Source organism: Temnothorax curvispinosus, unplaced genomic scaffold, assembly GCF_003070985.1.
Source record: "Temnothorax curvispinosus isolate PA1 unplaced genomic scaffold, ASM307098v1 QBEX01010178.1, whole genome shotgun sequence".
NCBI lineage: Eukaryota > Metazoa > Arthropoda > Insecta > Hymenoptera > Formicidae > Temnothorax > Temnothorax curvispinosus.
Window position 1 is genome coordinate 101,254 of NW_020219958.1, and position 18,135 is coordinate 119,388.

At 41.1% G+C, this 18,135-nt stretch overlaps 1 protein-coding gene and 1 non-coding gene across 5 annotated transcripts; both read right to left on the reverse strand.

The window, feature by feature from the left end:
* Positions 1-229: 229 nt before the first annotated feature.
* Positions 230-16,217, reverse strand: LOC112459869 (synaptic vesicle glycoprotein 2B). Of its 4 annotated transcripts, none has more exons than XM_025024238.1 (10): positions 16,047-16,217; positions 3,371-3,601; positions 3,226-3,285; positions 3,044-3,127; positions 2,648-2,972; positions 2,415-2,536; positions 2,075-2,313; positions 1,335-1,779; positions 933-1,220; positions 230-846 (listed from the first exon to the last, which is right to left on the reverse strand). In XM_025024238.1, the coding sequence occupies exons 2-10, from the start codon at positions 3,405-3,407 to the stop codon at positions 791-793; spliced, it is 1,656 nt and encodes a 551-aa protein (XP_024880006.1). In that variant the 5' UTR covers positions 3,408-3,601; positions 16,047-16,217; the 3' UTR covers positions 230-790. The 4 variants fall into 4 exon arrangements, with proteins under 4 accessions (XP_024880006.1, XP_024880005.1, XP_024880007.1 ...); XM_025024237.1 differs by lacking the exon at positions 16,047-16,217 and adding an exon at positions 11,373-11,498; XM_025024239.1 differs by lacking the exon at positions 16,047-16,217 and adding an exon at positions 9,109-9,318.
* Trnar-ucg lies at positions 4,930-5,002 on the reverse strand. Its single transcript has one exon. It is a non-coding gene; the product is annotated as a tRNA-Arg (tRNA).
* Positions 16,218-18,135: the final 1,918 nt, after the last annotated feature.

Consider the following 18,135-nt stretch of genomic DNA (forward strand, 5'->3'; position numbering starts at 1 on the left):
ATTTCCGAGACGGATTACTATTTACTTTATACTTCTTTATTCGTAATCTTCAACTTTTCAATTAATCTCATAAAATCGAGACGTACATGGGATTGAATTTGAAATTCGCTGACTATAAGTTGATTGCTCTTATACAAAGCCCCCTCCTATTAGATGTATCATATATTTTGTCTGCTATTTGGATTCAATCTTAATATAGGGATAGAAAATTGATAAGAGTATCAAAAGCTTCGAGGAATATGTTGCTTTCTTTTAATTTCTTTTTACATCAGTACGTCAAGTTACGTCCGTTGCGACATAAAGCGATAACATTCGTTCTCGATCTTCAATCGAGACTCACAGAGGATAGGAAAATATATATTTCTTTATTATATATCGCAATTGGTTCATGTATTTAATTACTTAAATACTGCTATTAATGTCAGTACATGTATAAAATTCGACTAAGGCACCTAATTTGTGTATCAAATGTGTATCAAACTAGACGTTACACTCGTTTCATCGCTTTCGCTAAACTCTCGCTACAACGTTCTATGCTTTCTTTTTTTTTTTTTACCTATAATAGGGATTATTATAAACAGCAGAGATTCTAGTTTCCTACTTGCAAAATGAGAATAATTTCGAGCTTTCAATTTCTCTTTGCAACGCTACTGTGCAATCGTCGTGTGATGCTCAGGATTCCATGATTCTAAGATTCAACGACACTTGTGCGTGTTCGACAGAAGTAATATAAATGATAGATAGATGATCGATAGCCTGTTGCTCGATTGGGATGAATTTTTCGTTGAGGTCAGGAAAGTGGTTCGCGCGTTGTGTTCGGTAGGAATAAACACAGCAAGCCTCCTCCTGCAAAATGAAATATGAGAATATAGAGTGAGAAAGTTTAAGAATCGAAATTAACGAAATTGAAGAAAGATATTAGACGCGCTTACCAATCAGAAGAGCGGCCACTATGAAAGTTGGTGCCGGACAATACATGTCCAACAATTGGGCAATGACAATATTACCAATTATCCCGCCAAGGCGGGCGGCGACCATCGATATGGCGATACCGGTTGCACGCAGCTGCGTCGGAAATACCTCGGTGATGAGACAATCCAACGCCGCGTTGCCGCAACTTATCGCGCCGCTGAAGATAGCTGACACGGTCAAATTCTGATATTTGTTGTACACGAAGTATAAGCCAATTGAGCACAGTCCTGATGAAAACGTGCTGAACACTAGAAGGAAATGCATATATATAAAATAATGTTGGAATAAGTATATTTAAAAAAGGTGTAAGATGTCACATTTCGTCGCGATAGTCTTGATTATTTTCATATTAAAATAAATACCTAGAAAGAATTTACGGCCAAGGCGATCCATCCCCAAAACAGCGACGATATTGGCGGGTATGGCGGACGCTACCGTGATGAGGGACTCCATAAATACGGACGCTCCGATTTTGTCGGAGCAAACGTTCTCGATGCTGTGCGAACCCTTGTTAACGACATAATCGGTGACCTGGCATATCGAGGCCACCACGCCCGGTTGATCGCGATGAAACTCGTCGAAACGGTTAAACAGCTCCGGAAACCACATCATCAGACCGTAGTAACCGATATGGAAGGTGAAATTAATAATGATCGATATTATCGTGAAGCGAAGGATGGGCGTTACGAATAGCAGTCTGCTGTTCTCCACGATGTCACTCAGCATAGTCTTGCATTTACTCTTTTCTTCGACTTCAGCCTTTACCGGGTTCGATTCTTGATAGTCATCGAGGATCAATTCTTTTACCTGTGTAACAAATTAGAAACTTTTTTTAAAATTAATTTAAAAAGCTTTACTATTTACATAATGCTGATTACATTAACCCGTAAATGCTCGCGTGGGGATCAATTTGACCCACATTTTAATTTATTTATATCTCACACATAAACAGAATTTTTAATTTTTATTTATAATTAATTATAAATCGAGATGTTTTAAATAAAATGATAATTTGTAAGCATTAAAAATGTTTATGCGTCAATTTGACCCCAAGGCGAGGCACTTAAATTTCTTTAAGTTAAATTAGTCAAAATCTAATTACCGTGTAGGTGTCTTGTGGCTTGCCGGTGTTAATGACGTATATCTTACGAAAAATTTCGAGTGCCTCCTCGTATTTTCCGGAAGACAAGAGGTACTTGGGGGATTCGGGGAGCAGCAGAAGCAGCCCCGTTACGACGAACGACGGAAAAGCGCAGATCAACAGGAAGATTCTCCAGGAATTGTACGTGAACGTTGAGCTCGTGAAACCTAAGTCTCTCGGAATGATCAACCATGCTAAGCCTGCGGATGAAAAATCGAGATTGCAAATATGTTTGGGCGTACAGAGAGAGAGAGAGATTAGGTATATATTTGTCAACAAAATACTGAAACTTTTGCCTTACCAGCCACGAAAAGATTCCCCAACGTCCAGAACGCCGCCATGAATGACAGCATGGAGCCGCGCTTGGACTTCGGCTGAAATTCAGCGAAGTACGACCAGATGACCGGTCCGCTACCACCTAGCCTGGAACGTCACTAAATTATTCAACCTTTTCGTTGCTGAGCGAGCACACGTAACGCGGCTACGTCGCGGCTGCGGTCGCGATTACACAATTAGATACACTTGGATACTTACGCCGCGCCATTCAGGAAACGAAACAGCATGAAGAGCTCGTACGTCTGGCTGAAGCTAGAGGCGACGATGCACAGGGCGTTCATGAACGAGATGGCGATCAGGACCTTTCGACGACCGAGAGCGTCCGCTATGGAGCCCCATGCGTACGCCCCGGCCATCATCCCGATGAAGATAATCGAGTTGAGCCATCCCTTCGCTTGGGTATCAAGCTTCAGATCACATTGCGCACTCGGCAGGATGAAGGACATGGAGATCACGTCCATCTCCTCGCTCGTGCTGACGAAGCCGCACACGGCGAGTAGGAAGTAATGAAACTTGCCATATTCTGCGAAAGCAACGACAATGAAGCGACATAAAACAAAAAGAGGCACTTCAATGCGAATAAAGCGAACTCACCGCTTAGTTCGATGGCCTTCTCGAAATCAGCTTGAACATAGGCTCCCTTCTCTGGATCGAGTGTTTTGCCTTTTAATCCGATACCTATCCGATGATTTAAAAAATAGATACAATTAGTAACAGTAGATTCAGCATGATTACACAACGGAAAGACCGTTTTTTTTTTTAATTTCTATACCTACAGGCAAGTTCGAGGTCCTTGGAACCGCAACCGTTTAGCCGCTCGTCTTTTACATCACACTCTGCAACGTGAAATTGAGATTTCGGTTAAGAACTTGACGCAAATTATCAAAAGGAAGTAAGGAGATAGTTTACAGTCGCACGTACTGATATTGCGCTTTGTGTCGGGTTCACCTTCTACCATTCTACGATGTCGGCGCGGGTGGGTGAAGCTGCCTTGGGTAAAACAATCAGATATCGAGCCTTTGCGTTCGACAGGTAGTTTCGTCGAGTGTCAGGCCGGCGTGGTCGAACAATGGGTCCGGGTGAAGTCTTCCTGCTGAATCTGCGCTGATCTGCTGCTCGTCGGCGGGGCTGGGCTTCGCGCTCGCTCGTGAACTGAAACAGATCGACGCCGCAATGAAAATTTTTTCCAGCTCGCAGGCTTCTGTCGAGAAAGAGCTTTGTCCTGTCCTACCAAACAAAAAAGAAAAACGAAATTCCGTTTTCATCCGGTTCTCGTCGCTACGTCGTGCAACGGCGTTTATTCGTAATGGAGCTCGGAGAGGCGCGGACGAAATTGTACGAATTCATCTAACAACGTCAAGTGTGTGTGATGCAATATTCGTAAAGTACTAGTTGTTAGTTCGACACACACAGTGGGCCGACATTCCCGCGTCTGAACCCGTAATTTCGCGACGAAGCGTTATCGCGTGTTGTCGTTAGCGCGAATTCGCCAGCCTCGAGATTAGCCTCGAGCGAAATTGGATTAATCAGGGTAAATAGGACCTCGGTAAATCCGAACGGTGACCTAGCGTTAGATCTATACGAATGTGCCGATCGTCCCCCGGGACCAGTGGCTGCCTCTTGATCCCACAGCCTCCTTCCTAATGACAATGTTATCAAATAAATTGATCCCAGGATGAGCGGCGCGTTCGATTTTAAGTAACATTAGATTTTTCCTTCAAACGCATCTCTCGAATTGCGTACTTCGTTGGTGATTATAAGTCATCGTTATTTTGCATCATAAAAATTTATAAATCATTTGCATTGCATTTATTTCTTGTTCTTCGCCGTTGCTGATCGCGCGATATACGTTATTATTGCGAATAATATTACACGTTCGAGAAGGCGATTATTACCTTTGGAGTTGTACTTCGAGTGTCCTTGATGCACTCGAGAAAAAAAAAACATTGAACGCGTTTTAAATCCGCGCTGTTTCGCGATCTCGTTTGAATTATTTCTTAGTTCCCACAATTCTATTATGAACATAACGTTACAAGCGATCGCACGTAACACCTCTCGCGCGATTAATCCGTGCTTGGTACACATCGTCAATTGCCAGAGTATAATAGTGGTTACTGGTCATTAGCTATCGACACGAAATGATTGATGGCGAACCAGAACGTTGTAAATCTTGAGCGAGTCACCATTGTAGAGAGATAGCAAAAGGGTGAAGTCGCAGAAGACGATCCTAGATAGTAATGTTAAAATGTTTACGACGGAGCCAATTGTACAAGCGACAAAATGAAACGAATCAGTTTGTTCGAAGGACGGAAAGCGCGCGAGCATCAACGCGCTCTTATCAGAAGAATAAAAAGCAAAAAATATAAAAAATAACGACTTAATTATCCGATAATTTAGAAATTTAGATTATTCGATACACGGAATCGTTCGACCATCGATATACGCAAGTAGAATACGAAATAAAAAAAAAAAGAGAATATTGACCGTGACAGGACTCGAACCTGCAATCTTCGGATCCGAAGTCCGACGCCTTATCCGTTAGGCCACACGGTCTCGTTGAAGGGTTGTTTCCCAGGACAAGTATTTCATAGCTCGGCATTTCAACCCCTCCGCCGTTATCGATCTGATTCGGATGTTCGATAAAAGTTGATGTTCGAATTTCTGGAGCTTAAATACTTTTGCGTAGCGAAAGTAAACGAATATTTAGGTATAAAATGTACGTACCACGTTTACTGATAACGACGATTTATGCGCGATACAATTAAACATTTTATTCATAGAGAAGTGAGATCTTTATCATTCTCGCACGCGCGCGCATATTCTGACTCATTAAAAGACTTATTTAATATACCGCGTACGTAGAACGTATATCTCTTCAGATGCTTTAATGCGATAATATTGTATGTTTAATGACTGTAGGGGAATTGCATTTACTCGAGGAGTTTGGTCAGCCGTTTAGACCGCCCGATCCTGAAAAAGAGAGGAGCTCAACGATGTAATTGCGAAGGAGGCGTTTCTCGGTTTAACGCCATTCTAGAAAACGGCACGACATCCTGACTCGCTGATGAACGAACATCACGCGCGTCCCTTCGCGACGTTCCGCTGCGGCACAGAATCGTTTCCTCCGCGATTAAAATTGGCTGTTTGCGAGGCTGGCTATTAAGTTCGCGTTGAAGCTTCGGGTTACAAAAATAGCTATTTTTTTTATAAAACAGCTAATATCCAGCAAGCAGAATATTTATGAGAGTGTTCTCTGCAATAATCATAATGAGGCTATGTGATTATCACACTAATTCATCTTATATTATCAATATCATAATTATTATCGGGAACGACGAGGTTACGATCGATATATATAATTTACATTTGATTGGAAAATAAAAACATGTATATGTAGGGAAACTGTCAAGCCGGATGGCCTTTTAATAATAGATTCTTTGATTAATTCAAAATTTATTTTTTCTTGGCGAAAATGTTGAGGGAGGCCATCATTTATTATAACTTTTCAATTTTTGCGTCGTACATTTTTGTAACTGAGCTTCAAGAAATTCTATTAATAGAAAAAACTTAATCATAAAATAAGAAGTGGAAAACTCTTTTTCAATATATCATTTGCAATTTAAAAGTCGATTATCATTTTTGTTGACTAAAAATTGAGAGGGTATTCGATGGTATTGAGTCACCTTATACAGATGATAATTGCAGATAATTGCAAATGTAAATTATATCAGAAATTGCTGTCAATTTTGAAATTATATTTGTTATTATAGCATACCTTTTAAATTGTTATTATAATTGTTATTATACCTTTTAAATTGTTATTATAGTGATATATGAATGTTAAAACATAGATAAAAATATTTAAACGGCCAATGACTAACTAAATGACCGAAAAGGTAGAAAAGAGGTCAATTATGTGTAATATAAATCCTCTCAGGTATTCGAATAACATTGAAACGATATTTATATATATTGCCAAAATGAAATCGGGTCATTACGAGCTGTTATTTATGAAGAAAGATCTCGATACGAAATTAGAAATTATTACTTACATTTTAAACTCTTTTTCAATTCTTCCCTCGCGATAAAAAAAGTTGATAGTGTTTAACACATTTCTTTTTCTCTATTTTTACTTATACATATATTTATATTATATTATTTATTGTATACTATATGTCTGTTTATACAGAGCTTCTGATATTTTAGATTTTTTCCTTGAATATACTTGTACGTGTTATCTTTACGCATGGCATATATGTGACTAATACTGCGCGCTTATTGAAAATACAAGAGACGAGGGATGAAAAGGAAATAGACGTAATAATGTGCATTCTTTGTATCTTACAGTCTAAAAAAAAAACATTAAAACATTTAGATAGTGCAAAATGGATGGAAAGGATTTTGTCCTTCAAATTTTGTATGTGCTTATAACTAACTCATATACTTATGATACATATACTTATGATACATACAGTTATATGCAAAATAATAGAACCGGCTGAAAAAAATGAAGAAAATTCTAAATTTTAACAAAACTCCATTTTTTATTGCTATCTTTTTGTAATAATGAAATGAGATGTTTTATATTTCTATTAATTGATGTATATTTAATAAATAAAATAAAGTAATTTTTAGTTAATTAATTTTAAATTTAGAATTTTCTTTGTTTTTTCAGTCAGTGCTATTATTTTGCACATAACTGTATACTTATTGCGCATTACGCATAAATTAAAATATGCATTATTGCCAATACAAGCCAATATATGTTTCAAGATAGTTACCAATATTTAAATTAATTAAGATATTATTATTTTGTATAATGTCTGTAAATATTTGCCATAACTTATTAGCTTGAAGAAAACAAGATGTGCCAGTTTCCTCTTATAAAGATGCAGTTTATAATAATTTATTCTCATATATCGGTACATGACCTATATAATGCTCAGAGTTTGGTCATATCATAGACGTATATAATAGACTGAATTGGAGAGCTTTCTTCTGGCAAGATCTGCTTGCGGGGGCACTTTCCTTTTCTAATTGGCACAATTAGAAAAGGAAAGTGTCTCTGCAAGCATATCTTCTGTCTTTCAGATCTGGCCAGAAGCAATCCAATGGCAATGTTTAGTCTATTATGTACGTCTACGATATAACCAAAATCTGAGCGTTATATCGGTTTTAATAGCGGTTTTAATAGAAATCGATGCTTTTAGAGTGAAAAGACGAAATATGTAAAAAAATATTTAATAATCTTAGCGGTATTTAGCAGCAGTTGTAGTAGTTTAGTGTTAGCAATTGTAATAGTAGCAGTTTAATATTTTATAAAAAAAAATATAAAGTAACACATTATAGTACCCAGGTAGCACACATTGAAAGGTAGGAATTTTAAATGTCTTTATCTAAAATGTCTCATTAAAACAAAACGTTTCTATAATAGTTTTTTAAACGTTATTTTATCGGAAAAAAAACGTTCCATCGAACGTTTTTCGAATACTGGACATTTTTACTCATAAGAAACGTTTCTAGAAATCGGTTATAAGACGTTTCGGAAAAACGCTTATAAAACATTTCTGAAACGTGTATGTGCTACCTAGGTATCTTGTTTTCACACAATAAGATTATAAAAAACGAGTTATAAATTTTTAAAAATATTTCTTTTAAACACAAAAGAAAAGATGAAAAACTTGGGATGTATTGTTTTAATGATTAATACATAATAGTAACCGTAAGAAAATACGTTTTATTTTATATAAGGCAAACTTTTTAGTTACGCATTTTATAGTTACATTTGTTAAGCAAAGTCCCGAAAACTTATATCGAAAGTAAAACTGCGTCTTATATTTTGCGTCAACATCTTCGAGCTTCCGGCTAATAATACTAATTTTTAATGCTAATAATACGCGAAGACGAAACGAGGTCGAGCCCGTTCTATGCAGAGCTCGAATTGGAGTGCACATTAAAGAACGTTACACCAAAGGATCAAGTGATTCGTAATTATCGTCAATCTCAATCAAAAATGTAGTCGGTTTTACATTGCCGACGATATTCCGACGTCGGCGGAAGGGAGCGCGCGGAATACTTGAACGGCGCAAAACATCGAAATCTCCATTAATTATTTATTAATTGAAGAGTGAGTGATTAGATTCCTGTGAGTTTGTATTTCAATGTTATATGGACACGCGAGAATGATACGTTCGCTCTTAAAAACTTACTTCAATATGGCGTTTTCAAGTCTCGCGCGCATTTATCTTCCCTCTGAAAGGTTCATTGGGTATATGTCCTTCCGTAAAAAAAGGACGCTTCTTATCTCGAAGGGCTCTATAAATCGTACAGATGACTTTTCCTATATGTTTCCTCTTGCGCCAATGTTGAGGCCGCGACACGTGTTGCAATCACTTACAATTCTCGCGAATTTTCGCCGTTTTGTGTGAAAGACGTCTTATTTCACTCAACTTATACTCGAGCGTATTATAATTGCGAAACATTTAAATATTCCTGGCAATGCATCGTTCACTTTTCGCGAGTTATTTATGCAAAAATTTTTATTATTGATCAATTGCGGTCACAATTTGTCGGCAAGCGAGAAGATATATGCAATACTCGCGACGGTCCTTACGACAATATTCGCGATGTGTTCTTAGATCGACGACGCGAGGACGCACCTGGGATGCATTTGCGAGATGTGACGGTCGCGCGGGTGAACCACCGAGATCGAGATTTCGGGATGCTGGCTCAACGCTCGCCGTTCCTAGTCCGATCGTGTCAAAAGCGAGACGATGAGTCGAGGCAAGTCGGCATTTGTGTCGGTCGCGGCAAAATGATGCTTGATCCGCGATGCTCGCCAACGAAATGAGTGTCGGAGCGTTGAAACGCTAAAGAAGAACTACCTGCCAGCTCCCACTAATATGAACCAATATACCCGGCGGTAGTGGCCATCGTCTTCCGAGCGCGGTGCACCGTTGGAGGGGCAGACGACGCAAGGATGAGCGTATCCTTCGCGGGGCTGCTGACTGAGTCTCCGGAGCTTGGAAACTTTGCGGGCGAGCGCGAGCTTATTTGCGAAATCAATATCGTTCAATTACCAGTAAAGCAGCTGGCGCTTTAAGAGAACTCAAGAATGACCGACGAGCGGTGTGCGCAACCGATGTACACGGACGACGACAGTCGTGTAACGTATACCGACCTCGCCGTGACTGGAGCAAGGATCACTACTCCTCGGCGAGATCGAAGGTTATCGTAAAAATACCGGACGCCGCGACCCGATATCTACAGGATCAAGGCATCTGAATATAAACAAAAAAAAATGAGGAAAAAAAGGACATAACGAATTACGAGAGCGCGAGAGTTGCGAGCGTGTCGCCACGCGCGCGCATAAGTAATCGAACGATTTATTGTCGCGAGCGCGATCCAACCCTCCGCGGAATGATATCAAGATCCTCGGAAAGCGGTTTTAACCGGTTAACATAAACGCCGGGGAATAAACTACGGCAGCGGTTTCAACCGGTTACAACTTAAAGAAATGAATCGTCTGCGTCGCCTCCCCCAGGGGGGAAGGGAGGAGGGGGGGAGGGAGAATCACATGACGCGGTCTTTCGGCGCTGCAATCTTGTTTGCGGGACATTTTTAGATTTCCATGCTAAACGAACGGTTTTCACCTAGGACTAGCGCCTAACGCGTTCGGTCAAATAATCGATGTAAACGCAGCCGGCGAATGGTCTCCGAATAAATGAGGCGACACATACTGTCAGTATTTTCGACCTGTCTGATAGACCACAGACTTATCGTTTATTGACTTCGCCGATAAAGAGTGATTTCATTGGAAAGGTCTATTCACCGCGTCTATTGTTGACTATTGTGCCTTGAATAGTATTAACATAGTCTCCTAAATTCAATGTAAATTGTAGACGAGAATTCAAGATTCAAAGAACTCGTATCTATATTTTAATAAAGAATCGTGATGTCAATAATAAGAACTGAGATACTCGAAATTGCAATTTTTAGATAATAATTTTACACGTTGAAATTTTTGTCGTAATCGTAATAAGAGAGAGAAACTACAAGAAAATATAATGAAAATTCTAACATTCGAATCTTGTCAATTGTGAAGCGGATAACTATAAAAGTCCAAGTAAATATTATTTAATATAACAGAACGATATTTTTGATTGGCAGAAAGCTCGATCTGAGAAAACATTTTTTATATGTAGTATATAGTTTTATATGTAGGGTAAAATATTATATGTAATTATATGTGTATAAAATAAATTCATATGTGTTTTTCTTTCTCTTGTACAATCTCTGTACATACAAGAAAAATAATAATAAGAAGAATTAAGAAATAATTAAAAGAATAATTTTCGCATCTTTTTTTTTACAAAAAGTGAAGTTTGAGGAAATGAGAAAAAATTGCCCATATTTAATTATACATAAATGTAGTAATTGTAAATTATTATAAAATTATTGGATATAAATTATTGTAAAGATTATATATAATCATATATAGAATATTGTATAATCTGATCACAATTTTACTTTTTGTAAAGAAACATTACAAAAATCATTTTTCTAATTATTTTTCAATTTTTCTTTTTATTGAAAGAATTCTAACGCTCGTTATAAGCTAAACTATATGATAAGAACAAAAGCGTATAAATAAACTAGATTTTTTTAAACCCTACATTTTTTTTATTTCTCGATTTTGACTGATGTCCTTATCATGTTCTTCTTATTATTTTTCGTATATTTACGAATAGAGATTTTACAAGAGAAGAAAAACACACATGGACATATATTTTATACATAATTATATATAAAAACTTGTTGCCCGGAGAGTTGTCTCGGAATCCTTGAATTCGTCGTTCGCTGACGTATATCTATCATGGGCGTGGCGCGTTTTAAAATTAAATAATAACGAAATGAGACTTACAGTGAGACGAGTTGCCAAGCTTCGTGAAGTGTTCGCCCGAATTGGGGAACTACCAAGGTGACACGAGAAATCACAAAGCTTATATAGGGTGGCGTTAAGACACATCGGGTACCCCCACTCGGGATCACAGCAGAATACACAACAGAATGATCTTCTATCACGCGTCATGTCATGTCGCAAATAAGAGAAGAAAGGAGAACTCGAGACACTCTCGCGAGTAGGGTGAATCTTTTATCCCTCGAGAAAACGGGAACGTTTTCGCGCGTTGCATCGACAATTTAACGTTGATCTTCGATAAGGTGGCGTCGTCCACAGAGATTCGCCGAATTTCATTTCGGACGGATGAAACCTGGTGGCGAATTATCAGGCCATCCCGTGTAACGTCATTTTATCGTGGCATTCGTCGTTACGTTCCGCGGTTGACGAAACGTGTGCTCCACGTGCGTGGACGCTCGTGCGTGACGGCCCGTGTTAACGGGCCTAATTTCACGTTTCCACTCTTTCGTTCTATTGCGCAATCCTTGCATCCCGCGAAGACATCCCGCGTTCACGCGCAGCCTCGTATTGCCACACGCACGATGACACACACGTGTAACGATATCGTCGTAACGTGCGCGCACGCGCGCGTATGTGTGTGTGTGTGTGTGTGTGTGTGTGTGTGTGTGTGTGTGTGTGTATTTCGTGTGTATGATAACCGCCGCCGTTCGTGTCGATAACTTAACACTTAAGAAATTAATGTCTTCATCTACCTTCGCCGAATCTCTGCTTATATACCTTGGTGAGCAATTATACCAGGATTATTCCACGTACATATATCTCTTCGTGCTTAAAACTTATTTTCTAGTATAACTATATAAGAGTAAAAAACAAGAATATAACGTACAAAAGTTTTATATATGCACAGTTTCTCACGGATTCATTTTATGTAATGTGTTTATGGATATGTGTTCATTACCATTAAATGCACATATCACGCATGCATGGTGATATTAACATTGTGTTTTTGCTCCTCTCGATTCTCTCGAATAAACTGCGCCGCCATTTCATTTAACGAATTGCTATAAATAGCAAAACCGAAATAAATCAATGATAGCGCTTGATTAAGTGATTACATCGTATTTACTCTGTACGTCAGAACTGCGCTAATTACTTCACGTTACTTCACTTTACATTGCTTTATATTTCGCGTCTCTCGCCGCTTTTACATGTCCGGTTTAAGGAAGGCGATTTTGTCAATTTGTATATTTACGAAATTCACGAGTTTACGCAATTCACGTTGACAGAAACAATTACAAAGAGCGTCGACAATTATAAAGTAATATCTCTTCCGTTGAGTTTCGTCTGAAATTTCATTTATCGTCTCGCCGAAACTGCATATAGCGCCCAAAACACGCGAGTGACGCTCGCGAAAAAAAAGGAGTCGTAAAATATGGACAACTAAAATTTTTTTGCTGCGACAGCTATATTTTTAGCAATAGGTTTTGCTACTATTGCTAAAAATATAGCTCTCGCGGCAAAAAAAATGTCGGTTGTCCATATTTTACGACTAAGATTTGCTACAGTAGTTAATTTTTTTTCCGTGCTATTGATTTTATGATATCAATTATACGATATAGGAACAAAGGAAAAAAAATGTGAGAATGAATTGAAATCTCGGAGGAAAATACGTAGTTAATTGCGTGTGCGCAGTAGCGGCATTAATCATGTACGTTTACCGACTTTAAACAGATGTATGTTGATACGGGAGATTCGAAGGAAATCGCGATAATTGCGCGAGTGTTTGTCGTACGTCTTAACCGAGAGCGGAGCTTAACTGAGAGAGCTCAGTTTCTCGAGCTACTTCTTTGCCCCCTCGTGAATCACGATTGCTTTTATAATTGAAATCGCGATTCACGCGCGAGGAAATAGGTTTAAAGGGATTCTTCTTACATGGAGTGCGTTCGGCAAACGATTCATCATCCTGTTCATCATCGATTGCATCCGATTGCATTTATAACATGATTACAATCGTCTTTCTCGATCAAACGACTTTTAACTCGCGCATTCGTTCGGCAAGCCAAGATAATGACGCGCGTGAAAATGTGTGCTCTTATCTCCAGAAAATTTCCAGACCGAAATTAAATACAGCCTCGCGAAATAGCGCTGAAAATCACGTTGCACTGTTTACCGTTGACGTCACGTGCTGATTGATATACGACAGTCGCATAATCGATTGTATATATGTATAACCGTGTCGTTTTTCTTGTCGCCAACATACTCATCAATCCCCGTTATCAATCCCTGTACGTATCTTCTCTTACATCCGACGCGTCTTCCGTGCGATCCTTCTCTTAACGTTCTCGATTCACGCGATTCTGTATAAAATCATAAAAATTATATCACCGGCGTGATGAGCGGAAAGATCTCAATTTGCAATGTAAAGACGGCTATTTACAATGGCGTTATATAATAGATAGCGTATTATGGATGCGTGCAATCAACAGCGTCTATCCTTGTTGGTTGCACGCGCTCTTAAGGATGTGGCGCATGAGCACGATGCGTACGGATTGATGCTGCCTTCCTATTTAAAAGTTCGCGCGAAAACGTTACGAGAGAAAAAGAGAGAAAGTGAACGAGAGAGACATTATATCGCTTATTTGCTACAATGACATAACTCAGAAAAGAAAATTTTCCAAAAAATGAGTTTAAATGTTTTAAATCATTAAAATTTATTAGTATTACTTTTAAATGCGATTTTGGTGCAATAATTGATTGTAGAGGAACAAAAATACCTAGTTATGTATTAGCTCTTCATTCAGTGCATTGAATTTTCACCCTTCTTTTGCAAACAGTTAAAAAATGACAATTTTTAGTTATGTCGTTGTTGCAACAAATGAACGATATATGGATAGATGATTCGCGGCAATATCCCATCTTCACGAGAGTAGATATTAAATAATTTTGTAGCGGTTATCTCGCACGCTCTCCGATATCCGAATCCGGCCAGTGTGATCTGGATCAATGCGCGATCGAGCTAGATCACACGCTTGACCACGCGATTCTCTCGCTTAACCACCTTGTCCTGAAACGAGGAGAGGTTTTTCTGCGTTATACACCTCATCGCGCTTCGGTGCTGTAAATAAAAAAAATATATCACATGTCACGATAAAAGCGGCCGTATATCTGCCCGGAGTCCCATCGTCGGAGCGAGATATCGGTACGCGTCCACGTCGTCGCTTCAGCTGAAATCGGAAGAGCGCCTCTCGGAGGGAGAACAATCTGTCGCGGAGAATCGCCGAGATACATCCACCGACGATTTCCGTCTTCCCCATATATGCTGCGTACGTATACGCGTACGCGCGAATACGGACCGAATTATGCGCGCATACAATCGTATATGTTAGCTCGTGCTGCGCGAATTAAACGCAGTGACTCATCCAGAATGCTGACGTCATCATCGGCGTGCTCGAGGGGCAATCAACCGGCAAGAGATGCAAAAACGTGTTGCGACTCGAGCGAGCGCCGCGTAAGTGCCTCTCGCGCCGTACCATCGCGTGGGTATATCGCCGTTGATCCGCGAGTAGGTGCAGGAAATTCCTGGCACGGCGAAGAAGAGGCGCGCGATCGCCCGCGCGAGACGACCGCCGCGGCCGCTCGCGAGCTCCAAGCTCCAAGCTCCAAGGGGGCTCGGAGGGAAACCGGTGCTCTCGCGCACGTCCGCCGCGCGCGCGCCAAGACCGTGCACCACCGTTCTTTGTCCTCGGACTTTGTCCTCTAATTTACTCGCGCTTTTTTTTTCGCGGATATAACCGCGGCGAGCGGTGTCTCTAATTGCGAGCAGCAAATATTTGGACTACCGATTTCACGGCCTTAACCATCTATCTAGAACTGAAATAGCTTTGTCATACGTAACATACGTAATTTTGTTCCGCTTAGCGAGGAGCGCGATGTCGAATGCCGTTACTAAAATTGTCGCTCGTTGCGTCTCCACTGAGGAGAGAAAATATGTTCACCTTCTGCCGTAAAAATGAAATTTACGGCGAAGATTAAAAGAGCGCAGTCAAAGTGCCTAATAAAAATCGAAAAAACGTAAACATCACGCGATATCTTCAGAGGTACAACTAGGAGTGTCGCGAGATATTAACGAGCGGACGACTTTTTGTAACAAAATATCTAAATTCTAAAAGATCTTTTTTTTTAAGTATTAAATTAATTTTGAACTCTCTTTTAAAAGCTCCAAAATGATTTAATCACGTCCCGGAAACCACGGAAATACTTTACGGACAGATCCTTGGATCTTTTACAGACAGATCCAGAGACTTGGCTTTCTTCTTGAGAAAATGTCAGGCTGATACCGCCCAAAGTCGACGCAGAGCATCAGTTACATCACATCTATGTTATACTTTCATACTCAACAAATGTAAATGTAATATATTATGTTGTTGTATTACATTAACATTATTGAGAGCGAAATTATAACATAGACGCCATGTAATGTACCTGATGCTCTGTGTCGACTTTGGGCGGTATCAGCCTGATATTTTCTCAAGAAGAAAGCCAAGTCTCTGGATCTGTCTGTAAAAGATCCAAGGATCTGTCCGTAAAGTATATGTGGTTCGGTGGTTTCCGGGACGTCTTGGGATCTCGTTGCGGGGTATACCCGAGATTATGACGTATACAAAACGATGGACTCACCTAATCATAATATCTCGAAACGGGACGATGTCGAACCAGCGGAAGCTCATTCAACGAAGGAGATACACGAGCAGGCGTGAGATCGGGTCCTCCGTGCACCTCGTCCACCGCGTCGGTTACCACTTCTACTTTCTACGGTGGTGTCAAACACGCGCGACTTGACGACGCGTCCATAGAGACGTAACTAAATCACGGAGGGGTCAGTTCGCGGTGAGTATGTCTGCCAATCTTTCAGCAGGGTTAGTACTACCGTCATCCCAGGGACGTCGAAATCGGGCGGACCAACCTCCTACCTTGCGCCTCGGCTGTAACCGAAAAATTTCCCGGCCTTTATTCGCACTTTAGATGCGATTAAGAGCGAGCATCTCCTGAAAAAAAAACGATTCGCCGGCAAATAAATGTATTTTACATCGCGAGATGCCCGGCGCTGGTTTGAGAACGTCGATCAAATCGAAGCAATCGGTACCATTCGGCCCTCGTTGGATCTTTGGCAGGGTCTCGGGGTGCCATCGATAGACGATCGGCACAGCGATCGACGCGAGAAATGACAAATTTATATAAAAAAAAAGAAAAAAAAGGAGAAGAAGACGAGAACGAACGAGAATGGGCCCGGCCTCTGCGCTCCTGCGTCCTGGCTCGTGTTAGATTGCTGTAGAAGGCTTTATATCCACTTTAGTCACCGACCGTCAAGCAATCATCCTATTGCCGGATTGTAGTATCATGAATGACAGTAAGAAAACGCTTACCGGGAGGCAGGCGATCGCCACGCGAGTTCCCCTGAAATATTGCGCGCCGTTCATTCCGCGCCCGTCGTATTCCCACGGTTCGTTCCGCGCGATGAAAATCAAAGACGACGACGACGACAAAGCGCCAATTCAAAAAGTTATTACGATAATAATAATAATAATTTATCATAGTAACGTGACGTGTGAGCAATAACCCTCCTCCCCATTAGAAGTCGTCGTCGAGTTCACATTCCCCTCCCGCCCGCCCTCTGGTTTACCATCGCTCCAAGAAGCGACACACGGAAATAATTTGGCCCTATCAAATCTCATTTACGCTCATGACTCATTTCGTCAATTTATTCGCGTCCGGTGGCGATATTTCAACGTCTTCGACGCTCCGCTATCCTACTTCGCGATGTGAAAGGCGCTTCGCGGCGGAGAGACGCGCTCCGGATCGCGTCCCGGTGAAGCGCAGACCCGGAGGATCTTCTTCAGAACTCCTTTAAATAGAAGCGTCGATCGCTTAAATTTTGCAGACGCGTCGCGATCTTTCGCCAGCGATAATTTCTCTTCCTCTCTCTCCTTCTCTCTGTCTCGAGCAGTTCCGGAATCGAGCCGCTCGTTACCGCAATTAAAATGGAATGGCGTTTAGCTGTTCTCTAAAGTTAAGTCATATCTGTAAAGGGGCGGAAAGCGATCGCGGATACGGTACGTTAGTCCGTATCACCGGCAGCGATCTGAAACTGGTTTTGATCGACAGCGGCGCGGAACTTTGACGTAGAGTGCCGCGACGGTGACGGCGGCGGCGACGGCGACAGCGGCGACGGCTCTCGTTTTCTTATACTACCTATAGTATGCACACATCCGGTCGATCTGTACTCCAGCAACTTTCCTACTTCATTCATGGACGCATTCAGTGGCCTTTGAAGGTTGCACCGCGGTAAGGAGTGGTGGGCACGGCACGGCGCGCGGCATGGCGCGCGGTGAAGCGGGCGCAGGGACGTAATTAAGGGGGAAACTTCGCGGGAGAGGAGTACTGCCAACGACATACATATGTGAGCGCGTATATGTGAGAAACCCGTACGCAGGCACCTTCGAGTCGTATACGCGGAATTCAGCGTTCGCGGGCCGAACAGCCCCACACGCTCGCGGGAACTTTCCCATTTGATGCAGCCACGTGAAAAAGAAAAGATACAGGCGAGAAAGGTATATCGAAAGGTATATACTGGCCGAGCGGGGCTCGCTGCGCGAGCCAACGGAATGCTGGCTCCGCGCATTCTTTACCGATTCATTGATAACCCCGACACGGGTGCGCGCTCACCTGGTTACGTCACTGCCCGGCGCGGACGACCGGCTGACAACGC

Excerpts from the sequence above, each read along its gene's own strand:
- LOC112459869 (XM_025024238.1), bottom strand. The coding sequence starts at position 3,407 with ATGGTAGAAGGTGAACCCGACACAAAGCGCAATATCA. Across the intron at positions 3,286-3,370 it reads CGACACAAAGCGCAATATCA|AGTGTGATGTAAAAGACGAG; the intron begins GTACGTGCGACT and ends TTCACGTTGCAG. Across the intron at positions 2,537-2,647 it reads CGTTTCCTGAATGGCGCGGC|GCTAGGTGGTAGCGGACCGG; the intron begins GTAAGTATCCAA and ends GTGACGTTCCAG.